This window comes from Oryza brachyantha, chromosome 2 (genome assembly GCF_000231095.2).
Source record: "Oryza brachyantha chromosome 2, ObraRS2, whole genome shotgun sequence".
Classification (NCBI taxonomy): Eukaryota; Viridiplantae; Streptophyta; class Magnoliopsida; order Poales; family Poaceae; genus Oryza; species Oryza brachyantha.
Genome location: NC_023164.2, coordinates 1,192,629 through 1,210,507, shown reverse-complemented (window position 1 = coordinate 1,210,507; position 17,879 = coordinate 1,192,629). Strand labels below are relative to the sequence as shown.

The 17,879-nt window shown below is 39.2% G+C and overlaps 3 protein-coding genes and 1 long non-coding RNA gene across 5 annotated transcripts; 2 read left to right on the top strand and 2 right to left on the bottom strand.

Moving 5' to 3' along the window:
* Positions 1 to 4: 4 nt before the first annotated feature.
* Positions 5 to 1,633, top strand: LOC107303666. The gene is made up of 3 exons (XR_001549610.2): positions 5 to 522; positions 595 to 684; positions 799 to 1,633. It is a non-coding gene; the product is annotated as an uncharacterized LOC107303666 (long non-coding RNA).
* A 4,534-nt stretch (positions 1,634 to 6,167) lies between these two features.
* LOC102720770 (cyclin-dependent protein kinase inhibitor SMR6) lies at positions 6,168 to 7,167 on the top strand. Its single transcript, XM_040521337.1, has one exon. The coding sequence runs from the start codon at positions 6,373 to 6,375 to the stop codon at positions 6,796 to 6,798; it is 426 nt and encodes a 141-aa protein (XP_040377271.1). The 5' UTR covers positions 6,168 to 6,372; the 3' UTR covers positions 6,799 to 7,167.
* A 1,042-nt stretch (positions 7,168 to 8,209) lies between these two features.
* Positions 8,210 to 15,143, bottom strand: LOC102720491. 2 transcript variants are annotated; one of them, XR_005811210.1, is made up of 6 exons: positions 14,740 to 15,143; positions 14,417 to 14,495; positions 12,649 to 13,512; positions 12,234 to 12,491; positions 11,046 to 11,449; positions 8,210 to 8,550 (listed from the first exon to the last, which is right to left on the bottom strand). XR_005811210.1 is itself a non-coding variant. In XM_006648220.3 (5 exons), the coding sequence occupies exons 1-5, from the start codon at positions 15,137 to 15,139 to the stop codon at positions 11,290 to 11,292; spliced, it is 1,761 nt and encodes a 586-aa protein (XP_006648283.1). In that variant the 5' UTR covers positions 15,140 to 15,143; the 3' UTR covers positions 10,516 to 11,289. The 2 variants fall into 2 exon arrangements, 1 of the variants encoding a protein (XP_006648283.1); XM_006648220.3 differs by lacking the exon at positions 8,210 to 8,550 and having other exon boundaries at positions 10,516 to 11,449.
* Positions 15,144 to 16,026: 883 nt separating this feature from the next.
* Positions 16,027 to 17,231, bottom strand: LOC107303651. The gene is made up of 3 exons (XM_015833713.1): positions 17,182 to 17,231; positions 16,719 to 17,051; positions 16,027 to 16,400 (listed from the first exon to the last, which is right to left on the bottom strand). The coding sequence occupies exons 2-3, from the start codon at positions 17,029 to 17,031 to the stop codon at positions 16,315 to 16,317; spliced, it is 399 nt and encodes a 132-aa protein (XP_015689199.1). The 5' UTR covers positions 17,032 to 17,051; positions 17,182 to 17,231; the 3' UTR covers positions 16,027 to 16,314.
* Between the last annotated feature and the right edge of the window lie 648 nt (positions 17,232 to 17,879).

Genomic DNA, 17,879 nt, shown 5'->3' with positions numbered 1-17,879 from the left:
CAATATATTTTCTATTGCTGAGCAGCGGTTAGGAAAGCAATGGCAGACTGACACTGCTCTTGATTGGGAGTTAGCACTTTGCTTAGCCATAATCTAGATTAAGTGGGAGAATTTATCCTGAATTGGTAGATCAGTGAACATGGGAACTTAGCATTAGGTGCCAAAATGCCAACTGGTACATGAGGCACATGGTAGTGGTGGCCGGACCAGTGTGTTTGCATTCTTGCATTGCTGGACCCACAGAACCTTTTCTGTGTGAAATTATTGCATCGATAATTGATCTCAAGTATCATCTTGGATCCTTATCTTTCGTTGTTTTTCCTGAGTGTAGCTCAAGAAATGTTTAATTTTCAGTGTAAAAATACTATTATCTGCCTTTTCTTTTGTTGCCTGGCTTCGCATAAAACATATCATGATTGCTCAGTGTTCCATTCATATGCAGATTATCTCATACCAGTTAAGCAGCCATGGTATCTTCCATCACATTCGATGATCTATGTAATCGAGAAGGTGTCGCAAAAGGTACTGTCCAGCTTACCTCATAATGCACTTGGAATGCCAAGTGGATAATGGATTCAGCAAATGTCTCTGCAGGGCATCAAAAGGTTTGCTGAATCAAATCAAGTGAAAGGAGCAACGCGATGAAAGTAACTTCTCTGATATAATGGTTTGCGTTGTGTCCAGGTAAACAAGCACCAAAATATTTTATGTTAGCTCAGGTGTCATTTTTTCTTCTTCCTGCACCTGTGTTGCTGAACACCAAATGAAGTACTTGTTGATTTTTTTTTTTTGGGTCAGGTATAGGATCACCACCAGTTTGTTAATCTCATATATGCTATCTTGAACTCACTGTTTAGACATCCAAAACTATGAAAACTATAACATCTGCTGGTATTGCTCATTGAGGGCCTAGTCTCTGAAGATTTCAGAGCAACAGGTACAGATAAAGGAGGTGCATGCCCCCTGAATATTCAATTAGTCAAGTGGCTGCTGATGACAGTGATCTGCAGCAAAAGAATTCCATATGTTCAACTGCTTTGGAGAAAGAAAATTCCAAGTTGGCAAATCCAAAAGTGCCATGCTGGATCCAACACTCCAGCTGATCAAGCAATCCAAAGTTCATCCTGGCAAAAATAAAAAAAATAAAAAAGAGAGAGAAATCCACCGGCCGTCACCTGCAGTGCTGCTTTCGGAGACTAAACCAGATGATTTTCTAAAAACCTGAGGCAGGTAGTGTTTATATCCATGTATTATCCTATCATTATCGCCGCACCGAAAGAGAGAAATCAATGGAGATAGCCAAAAGAAGATGATGCCATGGATGCTTTGGAAATAAGTACTACTTATCATCAGCCTCTATCAGATGTGAGTCGGCATCGTACGCAGCTGTTATCATTGGTTGGAAATATTGTTCAGAGGTTGATGTTTTGTTTCCTGGCACTGTTTTCTTTTGCTCGCTGGAATATGTATACATAGCCGTCACCCTGTGGTCCTACCGTCCTCAACCAAAGCATATCATGTATACATGTCAATGTGTTGCTACTTGCTATGTTTTATGTTGTCAGTCACTTTGAGTTTGTCCTAAATCAAATCTCATTAAGCTTAACCAAGTTTGTACAAAAATTATACTAACATCTATAGCATCAAATTAGTTTCAAGAAATTCATCATTGAATATATTTTTGTATATTTATTTTGTGTTGCAAGTATTATTTATATTTTTATATAAACCTGATCAAATTTGCATATGTTTGACTTAGGATAAAATTAAAGTGACTTGTAATATGAAATGAAATGGAGGGAGTAATTAACTAGCACAACACAATCTCCACAAGTTTTTTACACTAAAAATAATTTGTGAAGAAAGTTTTGATCATTGCGGCACAGAAACAAGTAAAGAGGAAATGTTAGGTTCAGAAATCAGAAGGAAAGAGAGGAGCTAGTGTTTTTTTTAGGAAAACAAGAAAATATTGGATGAAAGGAACAAGATTGGAGAATATATGAGCAGGGGAGGCACCGGCCGTGCAAAAGCCATCTTGTCACGTTGTGCCGCCAAAATCATAACCACCTAAACATTGTTTCTCTTTTCTTTTTCCCTTCTCAATCCATCCATCCATCCATCTATCTCATGATGAATCACAATCCATCCATCATTTGAGCAATTTCAGTTTGGCATAAGAATATTTGACAATGACACATAAGACAAGGAAAAATATACACACTAATCAAAGCCAGCATTTGCAAAATAATTAGCATTAAAATTCCACTAATATATTCCATGGATGGCCAGTGTTGATCGGTTGATGGCTCTACCTTCTTCTTCTTCCATGATTAATTGACAATTAAGTCAGGCAGCTGCAGTTATGCGACCTGTGCTTTTGTTTCGTAGCAAGAGAACGATTTGGCTCGCCAATGTTTGTACCGTATACGCATCCAACTAACATATACGCTTCACTACTGCTAGTCTAGAGACTGACTACTGACTGGTCCAGCTACTACGTATAGCTATTGCTTTGTTAGCTTGTGAATTGTGTAGATATTTATCTTCACATTTCGTTACTCTTATCGGATTTTTATAATATCAAAAGTTTATCGTGGCTCTATATATTTTCAATGAAAATTACTCTCTTTTATTCCATACTAGCATATTGTGTATATGTTGCAATGAAATTTTATTAAAAAAATATCATTAGTAAGTTATAAAGTAGAGTTAATAGAAAAATGGTTTGTTATATAGATCTGAGTTATTTTTTCCTTTTAAAAAATAGAAGGGAATTGGTGGTGGGATATATGACAAATTCATCACCATCCACCACCATCACCGTTACTTTATAGGAGCATAGATTGTATGGCATTTTAGATTTGTTTTATGTCAAAATTATTGAGGTTTGGCCATTTTTTAAATGTAGCAGCTTTAATAACACACAAACATATTTACTATATGATATATTTGATTTTGTATATAAATGAAACTTGACCAAATTTAAATAAGTTTGATTGAGGATGAAATAAAATGATTTATAATATGGAAAAAGGGGGTAACGGTTAAATTAATAACAGCATTGAACTGTTGATGTTCAAAATGATGAGAACTCCTTTGGAACAAAGGGTTCTTGATAAACTTTGGAGGAATAACCTTATGGACAATTTTTCCTATGTGACCATTTGAATCAAAGGAATAGCTACCCAAAAATCGTCTGAAATTCATGGATTGGCTCAAAAACATAAAAATTTTGTATGAATTGTGACATAGGGTCCAAGTCCAACCCATTGGAAAAACCTCATTTGAGTTTATCTCTTGACTCATGTGTTTTTTCTACACTTCCAAATGGTTATTCTTATGGTTTAGGCATCCGGATTATTTGCTTGCCATTTCATATAGATGCAGAAGATATATCATCTCTCACGATACATTAGATAATAGATACATCATCTGACAGTGCGAGTGAATGCATCCATGGATGTATGTCATGATTTTACATAGCTTAACCATACTACATTACATGATGATGGACAAGTACTTATAGAGTGGTCTTTTAAAATGTCTTTGGATGACTATGGTACTGGTTATTATTGAACATCTATTATCATGTGTATGTCATGTATCGACTTTGGTATTTTTTGGTACCGGTTTTTATCAATTCTTTTACCTTACAAGCTTGTGGTGTTGAAAGCACACAAGGAAAATTAACATATACCCATGCCTCTTTCCACCTTTTTAGGATTTCTAGAGCCAAACAAGCTAGACAAACATTTAGGTCATCTCTATGTTTTTCACTAGCTATTTCCTGCCTGTGTCCATATGTATGTGTGACAGTAGGAAGCAGAACATGTGTCCGATTGGAAAGTTGGATCTATTGGCCTGTCAGTGCAAGGTAGGTAGGTTGGTTGGCTGGCTGATTGGCCTGCATTATAGGTCCCTTACTGTTGTGCTTTTCCAGCCTTGTTGACTCAGGAATCAGGATGGATACTGTGCCATTTCATCACTTAACTACTAACATCAGTACTCCTTGCTCTCTCTTCTCCACAAGCTTTCATCATCACTGGATTGTTTTAGCAGAAACTGCAACCTAGGTGTGCTGAACTGAATATAACTGCTCCTACCAATCTCAGACAGATAGATACTGAAGATCAGCTGCTTGCATTTTACAGATCAGACAGGCGTCATACAAGCTTAAAGAGAAGAACTTGCTACCAAACACGGCATCTAGGTATGATGGAGAAAGGGGAGAAAAGAAGGCTTTTTGGAAGAGAAAGCTTCTGCATTGCAGGCTGGCTAGTGGTCATGTGGGCACATCACAGACAGTCTTTTTTATGTTTTGATCTCTGTCTCTCTTTTTACCAGGATCACAGAGCAAAAGAAAGAAGAAAGGTTGCTTCATGAGGCAGGTCAATCCAGCGAAGTGAAGACATCTTTGTGGGGCCCACACCTTGTGATATGTCCCTGACATGTGGGCCACGAGACCTGCTCTCATTTATCCATTCTGGAGCACTGTATGCACCGTTGAGTTTTACTTCCATCCTTTATTTTGTATCTTGAGATACCGGTACCTCGTGATACTAAATTATTTCTCACCATTGGATCTAGCTAAGTATGATGTGCACGGTTGGATCCAACGATCAGGTATCACGAGGTACCGGTATCTCGAGGTACAAAGGATGGAAGTAAAACTCTTGCAATTAACTTGTGGCTTATTTATCGTAAACAGAATTTAAATTCTATAAACATAATTTTAGAGTTGATTTTAAATCAGTAGGAACACACGTATAAAGGTATGATTTATAAATTACTTTGGTTGCTATGTTTGTACGGCTTATCGGTTGTAGAACAAATGATGAGAAGTTCTCTCACCAAATATTCGGATGAAAAGACAGAATTGGTTGAGAATTTATCTCTGTTTGACTCCAATCTCACCATAATTCTTTCAAGTTTGACAAGAATGGCAGGCTGATACTCATACAGTGCATGAAGGAAGGCTGGCAGTATCTATCGAACATGTCCTGAAACTCTGAATACTCTGAATGAAAAACTCTGAAAGTGAGCCTCGCGGTCGCGTCTGTCTCTCTGTCTGCCAGGCTTCTTCTCGTGGTTGAGCTGTCCGTGCGCATCGGCGCTGACGTCATGTGGGCCCCCACCAAGCTCCCTTCTAAGCAAAATAATAATAATCCTGGGGTTCTAGATCAAGAAATGGATTATGATCCTGGATCTGTATAATATTTGCCAATTTGCCCAAGGCCAATTAAACGGTAGGTACAGACACATGACACACCAGAATGTGCAGCAGCTGATTGATCCAGCTTGGTCGCCCATGTCATCACTCTCCCATGCAGCTGGGTCACAGCGTCTGTCCAATCCAACACAAGATGAGCAAGAGAGAAAGTACGTACTACACATCACAGATGCATGGTGGTTTGGTTTGCTTTCGCTTGAATCATCAGCAAAGAATCAACACTAAAGAAATGATGATCACTCATGTATTTGCAGCTAATTTAGACAGATTTAAAGTCTTTTAAGATTCTGCAGTTGGCATTGGCAATGGCCATTGCCTTGCTGTTGTGATCCGATCAGAGCTTCAGACTAGTAACAACTGGTAGCTGTTCAGAGTTCAGACTCTTCAGAATTCAGGCAGCCTCTGCTTTGTTTCTGATTGACAGGATGGTCTCTGCCTTCACAGTTCACACCATCCACACATCTATTGCAGAGTGGTGAACACTGTTTTTTTATAAATAAAAATAATATAGTTAATAGTTTTTTTAAATGATAAAACAATACTGTTAGTGTTTCTGCCAAGTTACTAAGCTACCAATTGAGAATTATTACTTTGGGTGGCCCAAAGTGTAATTAGTGATAACTCAGCAAGAACTACAAGCCTGTTTGCTAATGGGCCTTGAAGCCCATGAATAAATGGGCCTCAGCAACTACTGAAGTCTGAAGTGATACAGTGTAGTCCAGTAATGCACACCTCTGAAAGTCTGAATCTCTACAAGTATGAGTATGCATGCAGCTGCAATAATTTGGAGCCTAATACACAAGTACAAGTCTATCTTACACAAGTAGTAGCCAACACCATGCCTTTGACAAAAGAGGACATCTCAAAAAAAAAAGTGTAAAGGCTCACCTATTTAGCCGCCTTTCTTCTTCTGTTGCTCTCTACACTGTCACTCTCACTACACTGCAGCTGCAGCTGCAGCTGCTACCTCTTTCATCTCACTTGAGCCTAGCCTCCATTGCCAGCTTCATCAGATGCTTTGATTTGCTTAACACAAGCTTAATTCCATCACCTGCTTGCTGTTAATTACACCTATCTAGATAGTTCTTGCTAATTTGAGCTGAAGCAGCTGCAGCTGCTGCAACTCATTGCTTCTTCCATCCATGGGGTTCCAAGAAGTGAAGAGGAAGCTGCATCTCCATGGCAGCGTGCAAGTGGAAGGCCAAGCGGACAGCGGCGAGAAGGAGGAGGCAGTGTGGGTGCTGGCCGCCGGCGAGATGACGCTGCCGCTGCCGGTGCAGCTCAGGCCTGTCAAGGTCAGCCGGCGACGGCGGCACGGCGGCGGCGGCGGCGAGGGTGACGAGGAGGACGAGGAGGACGAGGTGACGACGCCGAGAGGGGAAGGGTGCAGGATACCGGCAGAGGCGGCGACGTGCCCGCCGGCGCCCAAGAAGCCGAGGGCGGCGGCGGTGTCGATCGTCGCCGGCCGCCGGTGCAACTGCGACGACGGCGGCGACTCGCTGGAGTTCTTCCGCGTGCCGGCGGATTTGGAGGCCGTATTTGTCAACCGAGTTGCAAAGGCAAATTGATCAAAATTCATTTCAAGATGAAATCGTCTTGAATTTAAGTGTAATTTGATCCCAAGGCTAGCTGAAGATCACTGCAATTAGTGGTGTGTGCAGTGCATGCATGGGTGAGTGAGATCAGTGCAGCTGTAAAAAAATTTCTCTTTGTAGCACATGATCATAGTGTGAGTGCTCAATTTGTAATTTAGATAATCCATGATTTGATCCATCCCTTTTGATTGATCATTTCTTGAAGAATTAATCAAGAGACATTTGCAATTTTTTTCTCTCTCTTGCATTATTTGCTTGGTGATTTCTTTATTTTCTTCCATTATAGCGTTAGGAGAGAAATGGGTACATATGTCCATGTTCCTACACAAATTATTGGAAATTGGCGAGTTTTTAAATTTTGTACAATTTTCAAGATTTACATCAGATATTCTCCTACTACTCCAATATACTGATTAGGCCATAAATATCAGAGTATTGATATGTATAAGATGTTACTTATTTTTTATTTAATAATTGCTTGTGGCAATGATGCTGTCTTAACTCTTAAACACGTACGCTAATCCTGAATGCCCGAACCTATATCTAAAAATTAACTTAAACTTTTTTGCCAAATGATTTTGTTATTTGATTGACTAGCTAATTTCAATGAAAATCATGGGCCGGGGAATTCACATATCTTATTATGTTCCAAATAAATAAATTCCACGAAATGCTAATTAACACATGTCTTCAGGACAGACCATGATTCAATATAACAAGCTCCAAGCCTCTAACCCGCCAAAATTTGAAAATCTCTGGAGTTGTAATCACAAATCTAATTAAATCCCCGAAAACATGCAAGTCACTTTGTACAATTGATAAAATCAGTTGTTCCTAAAGTGGCTCACTTTCCCGAGCTTCGAGAAGAAAAATATACTAAGTTACAATCCCAATTGGAGGTACTATTCATAATTTATACAAGAACTTTAGCAAAGTTGCCAAGTCCCGTACAGGATACACAAAATTGTCATCCAACTCTTGTACTTGAAAAACCAAATAAAATGGACAATAATGCTTTGTGTTGGCTATCCCAAACAAATGTTGTAAGTTCATCATAGTATCATACTATAGGATCAATCCAATAATTCATATTGTAAAACTTTTTAGCCTTACTTAAATTCATCAATTAATGAATGTATATGAGTTATATACATATATATATATATATATATATATATATATATATATATATATATGTGTGTGTGTGTCTAGATTCATTAGCATCCAGATAAATCTAAGTAAGGCTAAAAAGTCTTACATTATAAAACAGAGGAATTAGATGCAAACATAAACTAGACTCCTAGGTCACAATGCTGAATAGGTTCAGAAAAGTAGTCAAGTGCAGTGGTTACTAACATTTAACAACTGGAATGTTTTTCACTAGCTTTGAATTGCTAGTAGGTTCTGGCTAGTGTAGGTATCCCAATGTATGTATGATCCATGGAATGTTCTAACCCATTAAACATTGCAAATTCAGATAGTATACTGCTGCAAGTTGCTTGCAGGAGGCACACACAGTATGTATGATATGAATATATGAACTGGTAACTTGGCAATATACTAGTGTGTAAACATTTGGATACTAGTGTAACGGCTCCCACTAGGCCTCAGTGGCAATGCAGCTATACCTTTTCTCCCTTGGATCCCTCTATGCCTGGGCCCCTACATTGCTCAAAGGCACCGGCCTTGCAATGTCTTGAGCCTTCCCGCTTCTACTGGTTTGACCTGCACAGTGAAAAGGCATTAGTTATTGCAACCCTAGCAAGAAAGTAAAAATATACATCACTGCTATTAACCAGATGCCTTTTCACTAAAGATACATTGATAGACTAGATGGATGTGTGTCTTTTTGTTTTAAGGAGTACTCTTCTTGATCAGTTTAATCTGTGTGATGGATAAAGATATTAGTTTATCTTGTGGAAATTATCTACAAACATGATCATTAATTGCTGCTGTCAATTATTGTTAGATGTTACTGTCTTATAGGATCAAGAAGTTCTCTTTTTTATTTCCAAGAATTGTAATGTGCATAAAAAAGAGTAAAAAGGCCAAATAAAGTCCTGAGGAAAGTAGTACTCAAACAGCTTTTTAAGGTAAAAAACAAACTGGTGGTTTTAATGCTAGGATCTCTGGTACAGATCCTCTTTGCCAGAGAAAGATAAGCTTGGTTGATCCATCTGCATTATAGCCCTGGGGTTGAGTATGTGTCCACATGATGAAAGCTCCAGTTAGGAGCACTGAAGATGATTAGAGAGACTAGCTCCACTTTATTATGTCTGCCATTATAGGCATACTTGTATTTAATCTATTGGCCCACGGTGTCTTCCCTTGAAGTCTTGAGCTAGACAACAAGAAGAGTTACTGTTAGTGTATATGTTAATTGATGTAACAAGACTCCAATGTTTGTCCCGATTGATCTGCTAAAATGGTGATTCAATTATTGGATTGGGATATAGGATAAACGAGAGAGACAGTGAGAGATGAGTGTTGTGTCTGATTTCCCAGAGCAACAAATTAAAATGCAATTTATCTCGATAATTGCAACTTGGCTATAAGATGGTGAATGAGAAAGACAGAAGCATATGGAAGCAACATAATCTTTGTTGAAATATATGCGTGACCTGGCCAGTTTTCATGGGCATTAGAAAAATCATGCCCAATCCCATTATATGTATAGCTTTAATCTATCACCAGATGGTACTATAAGTTGTTGTCTCTTCCTTTTGCATTTATGCACAAGCTCACTTTGATCACTGCATTGCATGTAATAATTTGACATGCACCTATCATGCCTAATTTAAGTCCATGTGCTGATGTGTAGTCATACCTGACATTATTTAGAGGACATGCTTTAGCACCAAAGAAATGCAAGATCTACTGTGGTCTTCTACTCAAAGCTATGTAATGCAGGAGTGAGAATATGACAAGTCCTTCAATCAGTAGACTAGGGCCAATGTTCACCCTTCCATGCATGACCCTGTTGTGCTTCACCATTTGTGTAACAACACTTGGATAAATAATGAGCCCTTTCCATGGCACTTTCATGGTTTTGGAAGGAGGTCTATGCAAACATGTGCACAAGAGCATGACACAGTGAAGTGGACACAACCTGCAGGCCGTATCTCCAGTACTACGCATGTTCAGATCCATTAGAGTGAATTGCAGAACACATGTGGCACAAAATGCAAGTTTCACATGTAAAATCACCTCATTGATGCATGCAATAATGTAATGCATCAATAGAAGGAGTTGGAAATGTAGCAGAAAGATCTGACTGGTAGAGATACATATGCCGCACAATTTTGTGCAGAATAGCTGACAGAGTATAATTAAAGAAAACATTTTTTATGTGGATCAAGAGTTAAATAAAGACTAAGTAATGGCTCTTTTAACCAAAAAAAAAAACAGGGCATACGCATATCATCATGGGTCCAAAAATCTAGAGTGGCACTATCACTATGTCATCCGAATGATATTTTTTCCTTCAAATTCACACGAATGTAAGTATAGTATAATTACAGGGTAATTATAGTTTAACTAGTATGTAGTATAGTATAATTACAGGGTAATTATAGTTTAACTAGTATGTAGTTACAAATATAACTAGTATATAACTAATATGTAAGTCTAATGCAAATAAAAAAAATTCTCATAGCTTAGTGCCAATTACATTAACAATTACATGCTAGGTACATTGTAATTATATATTGGTTACATTGTAATAACACTGTAATTATATTTATAGTTACATGTGTGATTTTAAGAAAAAAAAATCACTCGGATTGATTTACAGCAAAAGCGAAAATCTAAAGGTGTAGATGTTTAGTGTGCTACATCAGGGTAGCATAGTACTCCTACCCAAGACATAGGGAACAATAGGTTGTACACTTTGTAACTATGCAAGATTCAACAACTATTTCCTGTAGCCATATTATATGGTCGAAGCTATTCATAAGTATTATTAGTCGGTCCAGTATATCAGATGAATGTGTCCGGGAGCTACCACTCTTGCAGCATTGTCCATAAGTTAAACCAATGTGAATATAAGGAGCACGACTATCAGAATGCTTTGCTCCCATCAGACTATTAGAGCTCAATAAACATAATGATCAGATCACTCCATTAATGGGAGAATCAAAGTTAGCTTCGTTAAGGAAGAAAATCTAGACATATACCAGAATACAGACTGCAAGGAGGATTCACTGTGTGAAGTAGATTACCAGATGGTTGAACCACCAACTACTGGAAGCATACTGAACCAGAATTCAGTGTGGCTGGATCCACTGTTACTCTGTTCCATTACTCAATTTCGATGCCACTCTGTCTTTTGACAGTGGAAGATAAGCCCAATTGTGTTACAGTTTACTTATCAGATGGTCAATGAGTTCACTGAAAAAATAATTAACTGTGTGTTGACAGGAATTAGGGTATGAGGATATGATCTAAGTTTATCTCATTTTCAGGTTAACGCTCTAGGGACGAGAGGTGCATTCCCTCGAGAGAAGAGCAAGAAAATGGAAATTTATCCCTAGCTGAGCTGAGGCTTCCAATAAGTTCATCTATTTGACGCCTCATCATGTACAACTCTTCAGCCCTATATTTGGATGACCACTCCTCTACTATCCTGCATATTGGGAAAAGCAGGAAATCAAAATGGTGGCAGCAAAAGAGCAAATAAACAATGTATACTCTTTGCACACAACAGACTTGCCTAAGTGCAACAGTTGCCAATGAAACTGATGAAATTTGATATTGAACTACATTTTAGACAAAGTATGGTAGTGCGCAATCAGCATAGTTCCCATCAACAAATAAAAGGCCAGGGGTAGTGTACCCCTTCAATTATTTTTCAGTCTTTCTGAAAAAAAATCTGAAGATATACAATTCTTTGTCTTATTTTGCATGTATATACATACCTGACCCTAATTTACAAAAATATATATGTGCCATGGGATGGGTACATAGTACCGCGCAGTGCCACGCCTGCAACACGTGGCACTGTGTGGTACCGTGTTCCCACCTCGCAGCACCACACCGACGATCCAATGGAAGGGCTAGGGATGGTTGCACAACACCAGCTGATAGCGGTGGCAGGGCAGGCCAATGCCGGGTGGTGGTAGCGCAGTAATGTCGCAGTGTCACATCACCGGGGCGTAGTACATGTATATTTTTGTATTTTTTTTCTCACGTGTGTATATACTTGTAAAACCGAAAAAATGAATATTTTTTTTTAAAAAAAAGATCGAGGTTTTCTGTTCCACTTTATGCATATGATTGAACTAAGAATGCATAAACATATTTTACAAATTCAGCACAAGAAAGACAAACACACAACACGCTTTTAATATGGATAAAAGGAGGGGAAAAACATAGCAAGTTTAGGCTAGCTGCGAAAGCATAACACATACCTTAAGTCTTCTTCCAAAGCACTACTGCAATTAGAATACAGGATCTTAACAGCAGGCTGCAGATGTGCTGCCCCATGTGAACCGTCGAAATCATTTTCATAGCAGTAGCCAGAAAACAGCCACGCTTTTGAACTAAGGAGGACTATTTGAAGGATGGGTCTTTTTGTTTTCAAATCTCTAACTAATGTACGAAAAGATATTTCATCTTCTGCAACTTCAAGCAACAAATGAACAAAAAGTCTTTCTAATGTATGCTTCCTGCATAAAGATAATGCATGTTTATGATCAGTGATGAAATCAATTACTAGCAAGGATCATCAAACTTTAGCTGCTTAGCTATACAAATGAACTGGTTCCCCTTCCCTTTTTACCTGAGGGGATTAACAATTATACAATGAGAAGTGCAGATACTGACCTGAATACATCATGAGGTCCCCTGACATGAAGGTCTGATGATGTATAGCATTTAAATAGTCGTACACGTCCATCTGCTGGAGCATGTGAACATTGTGAAGGGTATGATCCAATAGGTGATGAGCAATGAGCACATGGAAGTTCAAGCCAGTCAATATCATTCAGAAGGTTAGATGCTTTCACAATGAAGCTACAACCAAGCGCTATGCTTTTTGTTAATTTGTAATCTCTTTGGTTCAATTTAGTCTGCATTTCCAGGTTCCCAGAGGGCATATTGGAAGGATTATCTTTAGATTTTCTGCTGTTTCCACCATCACAACAGAAATTGCATGGATCTACAAGCAACAAATCTGTCTCTTTGGTAGGATGATCCATGTCCTTAACACAAGAATTATTTTTAGACTCCTCAGAATTCACTTCAGTGATACCAGATTGATCAGTCCAAAGAGTATCTCCATCTTTTTCAGTATTACTATCATGATTCTCCTCAGGAACAACAGGAGATTGCACATGACTGGAAGCAATCTTCTTTTCATGATATGTTTTCTCTTCTGAATCATTAAATTCCATCTTCTCCATGGTATGATCATTTATTACATGAACACCAGATGTAGCTTCCTGCAGAGCAACATAATCATTGCTGGGCACTGGACTAACTAACCCAGACACTAGATCCTTCTCAAGATAATCCTTTTCTATACTAATGGAGGTAGCATTCAGTAGACTTGTGCCCTCTAGACGCCCATATGCATTGATATACTGTGATACTAGTTTTTCGCTTGCACCTCCAAATGAGGTGCAACATCCACCAAACCAATTGTCAGCCACATCTTCCCAGTTTAATGATGGCATTTCCACAATGTTCCTGAGCATATTTATTTAGATGTTAGAGTATAACAATCACAGGAAAGATATCATCAAAAAAGAATTGCACTATATGAACTTTGGTACATAAGTTTCCCTAGTTTTTAAGTCTAGTCTAGGAACTAATTGGAAAACACAATAAAAATATTAAACACTAACTTCTAAATGACCAAAAACTGATAAATATCCTTGCTTGCTTGCAATAAAAAATTCATAGCACAGAGTGATATACTGCTATATTGGGACTCTGGGAGACAATCAGATAGCAGCAAACTGATTGTATATTGCATGCCCTTTTAGGAATTCATAGAACCAGCATCCAGTAACCGCATTATATATCTTCGAACTGAGAACTATAAGAGGATCATTAAACAAACAACCGACAATCCTTTCCTTTTCCCACTTGTCAATACTGCCCCTCAGTCAGGACACAAGTTGAAAAACTTAATTTTACTGCTTCTTTAGAGGTCAGAACATTTTTATCATACTTATGTAAACCTCTATGATCATGCAGAGCCATCATGCCCCCAATCCCAAGGAAGACTCCCCTGCTTAAAACCAAGGGAGATGATATGAAATTGCAAGAGACATTCTTGAGGTTAACTTGATAAGAAGAACAACAGGCTGTTTAACTTGGTAGGAAGAAACTGCCAACTTATACAGTGAGCAACAGACACCCGTATACCAACTTTTGCAAAGACCTGATGTAAGAGGAATGGAATGCAATGGTTTCATTGCTAATAAATGTGAACCCCAGAGTATAAGTCATATGATTTAAGCAGTAAACATCTGAAATTTGCACATATATTTTCATTGAAACATATATGTGCCACATAAACAGATCACCCGACATGGCAAGTGCAAAACAACTAGCTGTAACAACTCAAAGTCTGTTAATTCTCTACCTTAGTGGCCGTTTTGTCAATCTTGCTGAGCATGCTCTGCAATACAAGTGAACATCTCCAGAAGATAGATTCTTTATATCTGTGCATCCATAAAATGATCATATAAATTACATCAGAACAGGGGAGATAACATGAAGATAATGCAATAACATATTACTAGCATTTGAAGTTGCAAATCGACTTAGATTTTCAGTATTAAAATGCCAGAAGCATAGGAAAATTCGGAGTGAGTAGAGTGATCAAACTATTGGCCACGAAGCAACCGGAAAGCTAATACACACTACATAACTTCACATGGACAGACAAAGTCAAGGGCAGCTCACCGTTCCGGAGGGAGAGAGGCGCAACGGGCTCCGCGCCGAGGGGCGGGGGGAAGGCGGCGGCGACGACGGGGTGGTCGACGGGGAGGACGAGCGCGAGGCGGACCTCGACATGGTCCCCCGCGGCGCGGCACTCGGGCGGGGCGGAGGGGTCGACGAGCACCCTCGGGACGGGGACCCTGAGGGCGACGGGTTCCCCGGCGAGCGAGAAGGAGAGGAGGAGGAGCGCGTCGTCGAGGCGGAGGTCGGCGCGGAGGCCGGTGGGCGGCGCGGCAGCGGTCACGGCGGGGCGGAAGAGGTAGAGGCGTAGGAGCGGGAGGTGCACTAGGGCCTCCCACGTGTACCGCCACTGCCGCCGGCAAGCGTGGTCACCGGCAGGGGGGGCGGCGGCGGCGGCGGCCATTTCGGTCGCGGTTCGCTTTCCCGGTTGTCTTGTCGCCAGTAGAGGGGTTTGAAGTCGGGCCGGGCCGCGAGTTGAAAAAAGGCCCAGCCCACATAATGAGAAAGCCCGGCCCACACAATGAGAAAGCCCAGCCCAAACAACGAGAAAGCCCAGCCCACGCAACAAAAAGGCTCATCTGGCTGATTCTTAAACGGACAGCTTTTTCTTGGGCCTCCATAGTACCCCCCTCCATTCCTAAAATACAGACGATGTTTGTTTATTTAAAACGTTTTTAACCTTTTCTTTCCAAAAAATTTTTTAGTACATTAATATTAAAGCTTGTTCAATTCTATACATAAGCATTAATTTTTTTTTCGCTCGTCATGGTCTAATGATTTACAGCCTCGTTGTCGGGCTGAATTTAAGCATGAACGAAACGACTTACTGATTCTCTAAGATTAAAATATAACTTTTCGGTAAAAATTTTATACACGTGTTCTTAGAAATCTAGAAAAACTAAAACAATAAACTACAGTGAGTAAAACCAAAAAATTAACTTTAAATCTAATATTTAAAATTCAAAATTTGGTTTATAAGTATAAGCATAATTGCAAGAACGTGAAGATGAAGGGCTTAAAAAAAATACTCAGATGCATGCATATTATTCCGACGAGGTCTTCAAGCCGAGAAGGGGTCACATTTTTAGTAAAATTTTATTCTAAAATTCTTGATAAGTCTCGATACCTCTTTAATTTTTCTCTATTCAAAATCAATATAATCTAAACATAATCCTTCAATCCATAAACGAGATTGCCCAGAATATCTCAGAAGATGAGCTTGCTCGCAGAGAATACGACAATATTTGACTATTTGAGCACTGTAAATAAATAGTTGACATTAATACATTATCTATATTTTATTTATCAGCGGCAAGCAGGTTGCGGGGAACGCACTTCCACATTGGAGTAAGAAGTTTCTCAAAAAAAAAACATTGGAGTAAGAAGAAGGCGACACGATCACTAAGTCTAATAGAGCACAAACCAATATATGATAATATGATTTAGGTGCCACAGAAAGTCCATCACTAGCATGATACGTATTAACTATTGTTCCTATCGTAGTTGTTGTTGTCGTTCATTCTCTAACCATCAGTCCAGGGGTTGCAGAAGATACTGGTCTTGTGGTAAAACCACTTCCTAGGTGAGCTTGCCATAACTGCTCCAGTAATTGCTGCACTCATCGAGACAGGCTGCATCATCAGCGTAGTTTCGCCCTGCTGCGTCTGCATGCCAGATCAACCAATATTAGCAGTGGATACACAAATAAACCAAATCTGCAACATTGTAGGAGGTGATTGTTTGGTGCATGTTCATAAAAAAAAATAATTTATGAATAAAACTTTTACATATACGTAGTCTTAGTGATTTAAAAGACAAATCTAAAAGAATAAACTACGATAAAAAGAGTTTTAAAATCAACTCTAAAGTTAAAAATTTAAATTTTAGCTTATAAACATAAGCAAACACAAAAAAAAATAGGGGTGGGGATGGATTCAGTAAACCAAGATGACAAGCAAAACTGCAGGATTTGTTCATCTTACCGTGGCTGGTTGCTGCCTCGCTGCAGAAGGCCATCAGGCAGATCGTTCTGCAGTCGTCTCCGTCTCCGGCCGCCGCCGAAGTTGGCACACGCACGTCGGTGCTAGAGCAGTTGCCATGACCGGTGATGATGCAGCAGCCGCCGCAGAACACCTTGCAGAAGGAGTTCGAGTTGCGCAGGCCGCAGTTTGGCAGGCATTCCCGGTAGCATCTGCAGATCTTGGACATGGCAGCCACCTGCTGCTGCTGGCCTGAAAACAGCAGGATGAACATGCAGCAGACAGCAGCAACCATGGCCACCTTCTTCACCTCCATTGATGTGAATTCTTCTCCTGCTGGGTGTGTAAAGACAAAGAGTTTGTAAAGGTTAGTACTTGACAGAAACAAACAGTGTTACTTGATTCTTTTTCAGAAGCACATACTGTGAAGAAAACTGAAACGTATAGATGGATGAAATCAGCTCACCACTGATGAGTGATGGCAAGCAAAAGTTAGCTTAACTGATGTGATTCTTGTTGGATCAGTGGATGCAAAACTTGAATGGAACCTCAAATATATAGTACAAAGCATCACTGGAGACTGACTGAGTGACTTGAAGGGCTGTGGAATCTGCTGTTGGAAGCATTAATTCTTGGATAAGCTTTTCCTAAATATTGGCATGAAAATACTGGGCTGCTGATATGTTCAGTTCCATATGAAGCATTTCTTCGGTGCCACAATTTTCCCAAAATTCCATCTGTTGATCTATTTGTACCTTGCTCGAGATATGTGGATGAGTATGCAGTACGCAAGTTGACCTTCTGAACTTCGTCAGAGTAGTCACAAACTATACTAACTTGTACTATACTATCTTCTTTTAGGTATGTTGAGGGGAAGTTTCATAGTTATCCCCTAATTTTAGTTTTTAACAAGTTAAAATGTCAAGGTAAAAAGGAAAAAAAGAGGTACCTCTAAGTAATTATGGGATCAATAGAGATACGAGGGTAGGTGGAGGTAAGATAGAAAAAAAATTAAACATGATAAGTTGTATGCGAATAGTGTTATAAATGTTTATAATGCAAAACAATATTTGAACGTAAAAACTTGAAGGAAAGGGAGTAACTGTCAGCATGCATGCCAAATTCATGAAAGTTTATGAAATGAAACAAAGATCCAGTAATATA

Excerpts from the sequence above, each read along its gene's own strand:
- LOC107303651 (XM_015833713.1), bottom strand. The coding sequence starts at position 17,031 with ATGGAGGTGAAGAAGGTGGCCATGGTTGCTGCTGTCTGCTGCATGTTC. Across the intron at positions 16,401-16,718 it reads CGAGGCAGCAACCAGCCACG|ACGCAGCAGGGCGAAACTAC; the intron begins GTAAGATGAACA and ends TCTGGCATGCAG.
- LOC102720770 (XM_040521337.1), top strand. The coding sequence starts at position 6,373 with ATGGGGTTCCAAGAAGTGAAGAGGAAGCTGCATCTCCATGGCAGCGTG.
- LOC102720491 (XM_006648220.3), bottom strand. The coding sequence starts at position 15,139 with ATGGCCGCCGCCGCCGCCGCCCCCCCTGCCGGTGACCACGCTTGCCGG. Across the intron at positions 13,513-14,416 it reads TTGACAAAACGGCCACTAAG|GAACATTGTGGAAATGCCAT; the intron begins GTAGAGAATTAA and ends AAATATGCTCAG. Across the intron at positions 11,450-12,233 it reads GCTTTGGAAGAAGACTTAAG|GATAGTAGAGGAGTGGTCAT; the intron begins GTATGTGTTATG and ends CCCAATATGCAG.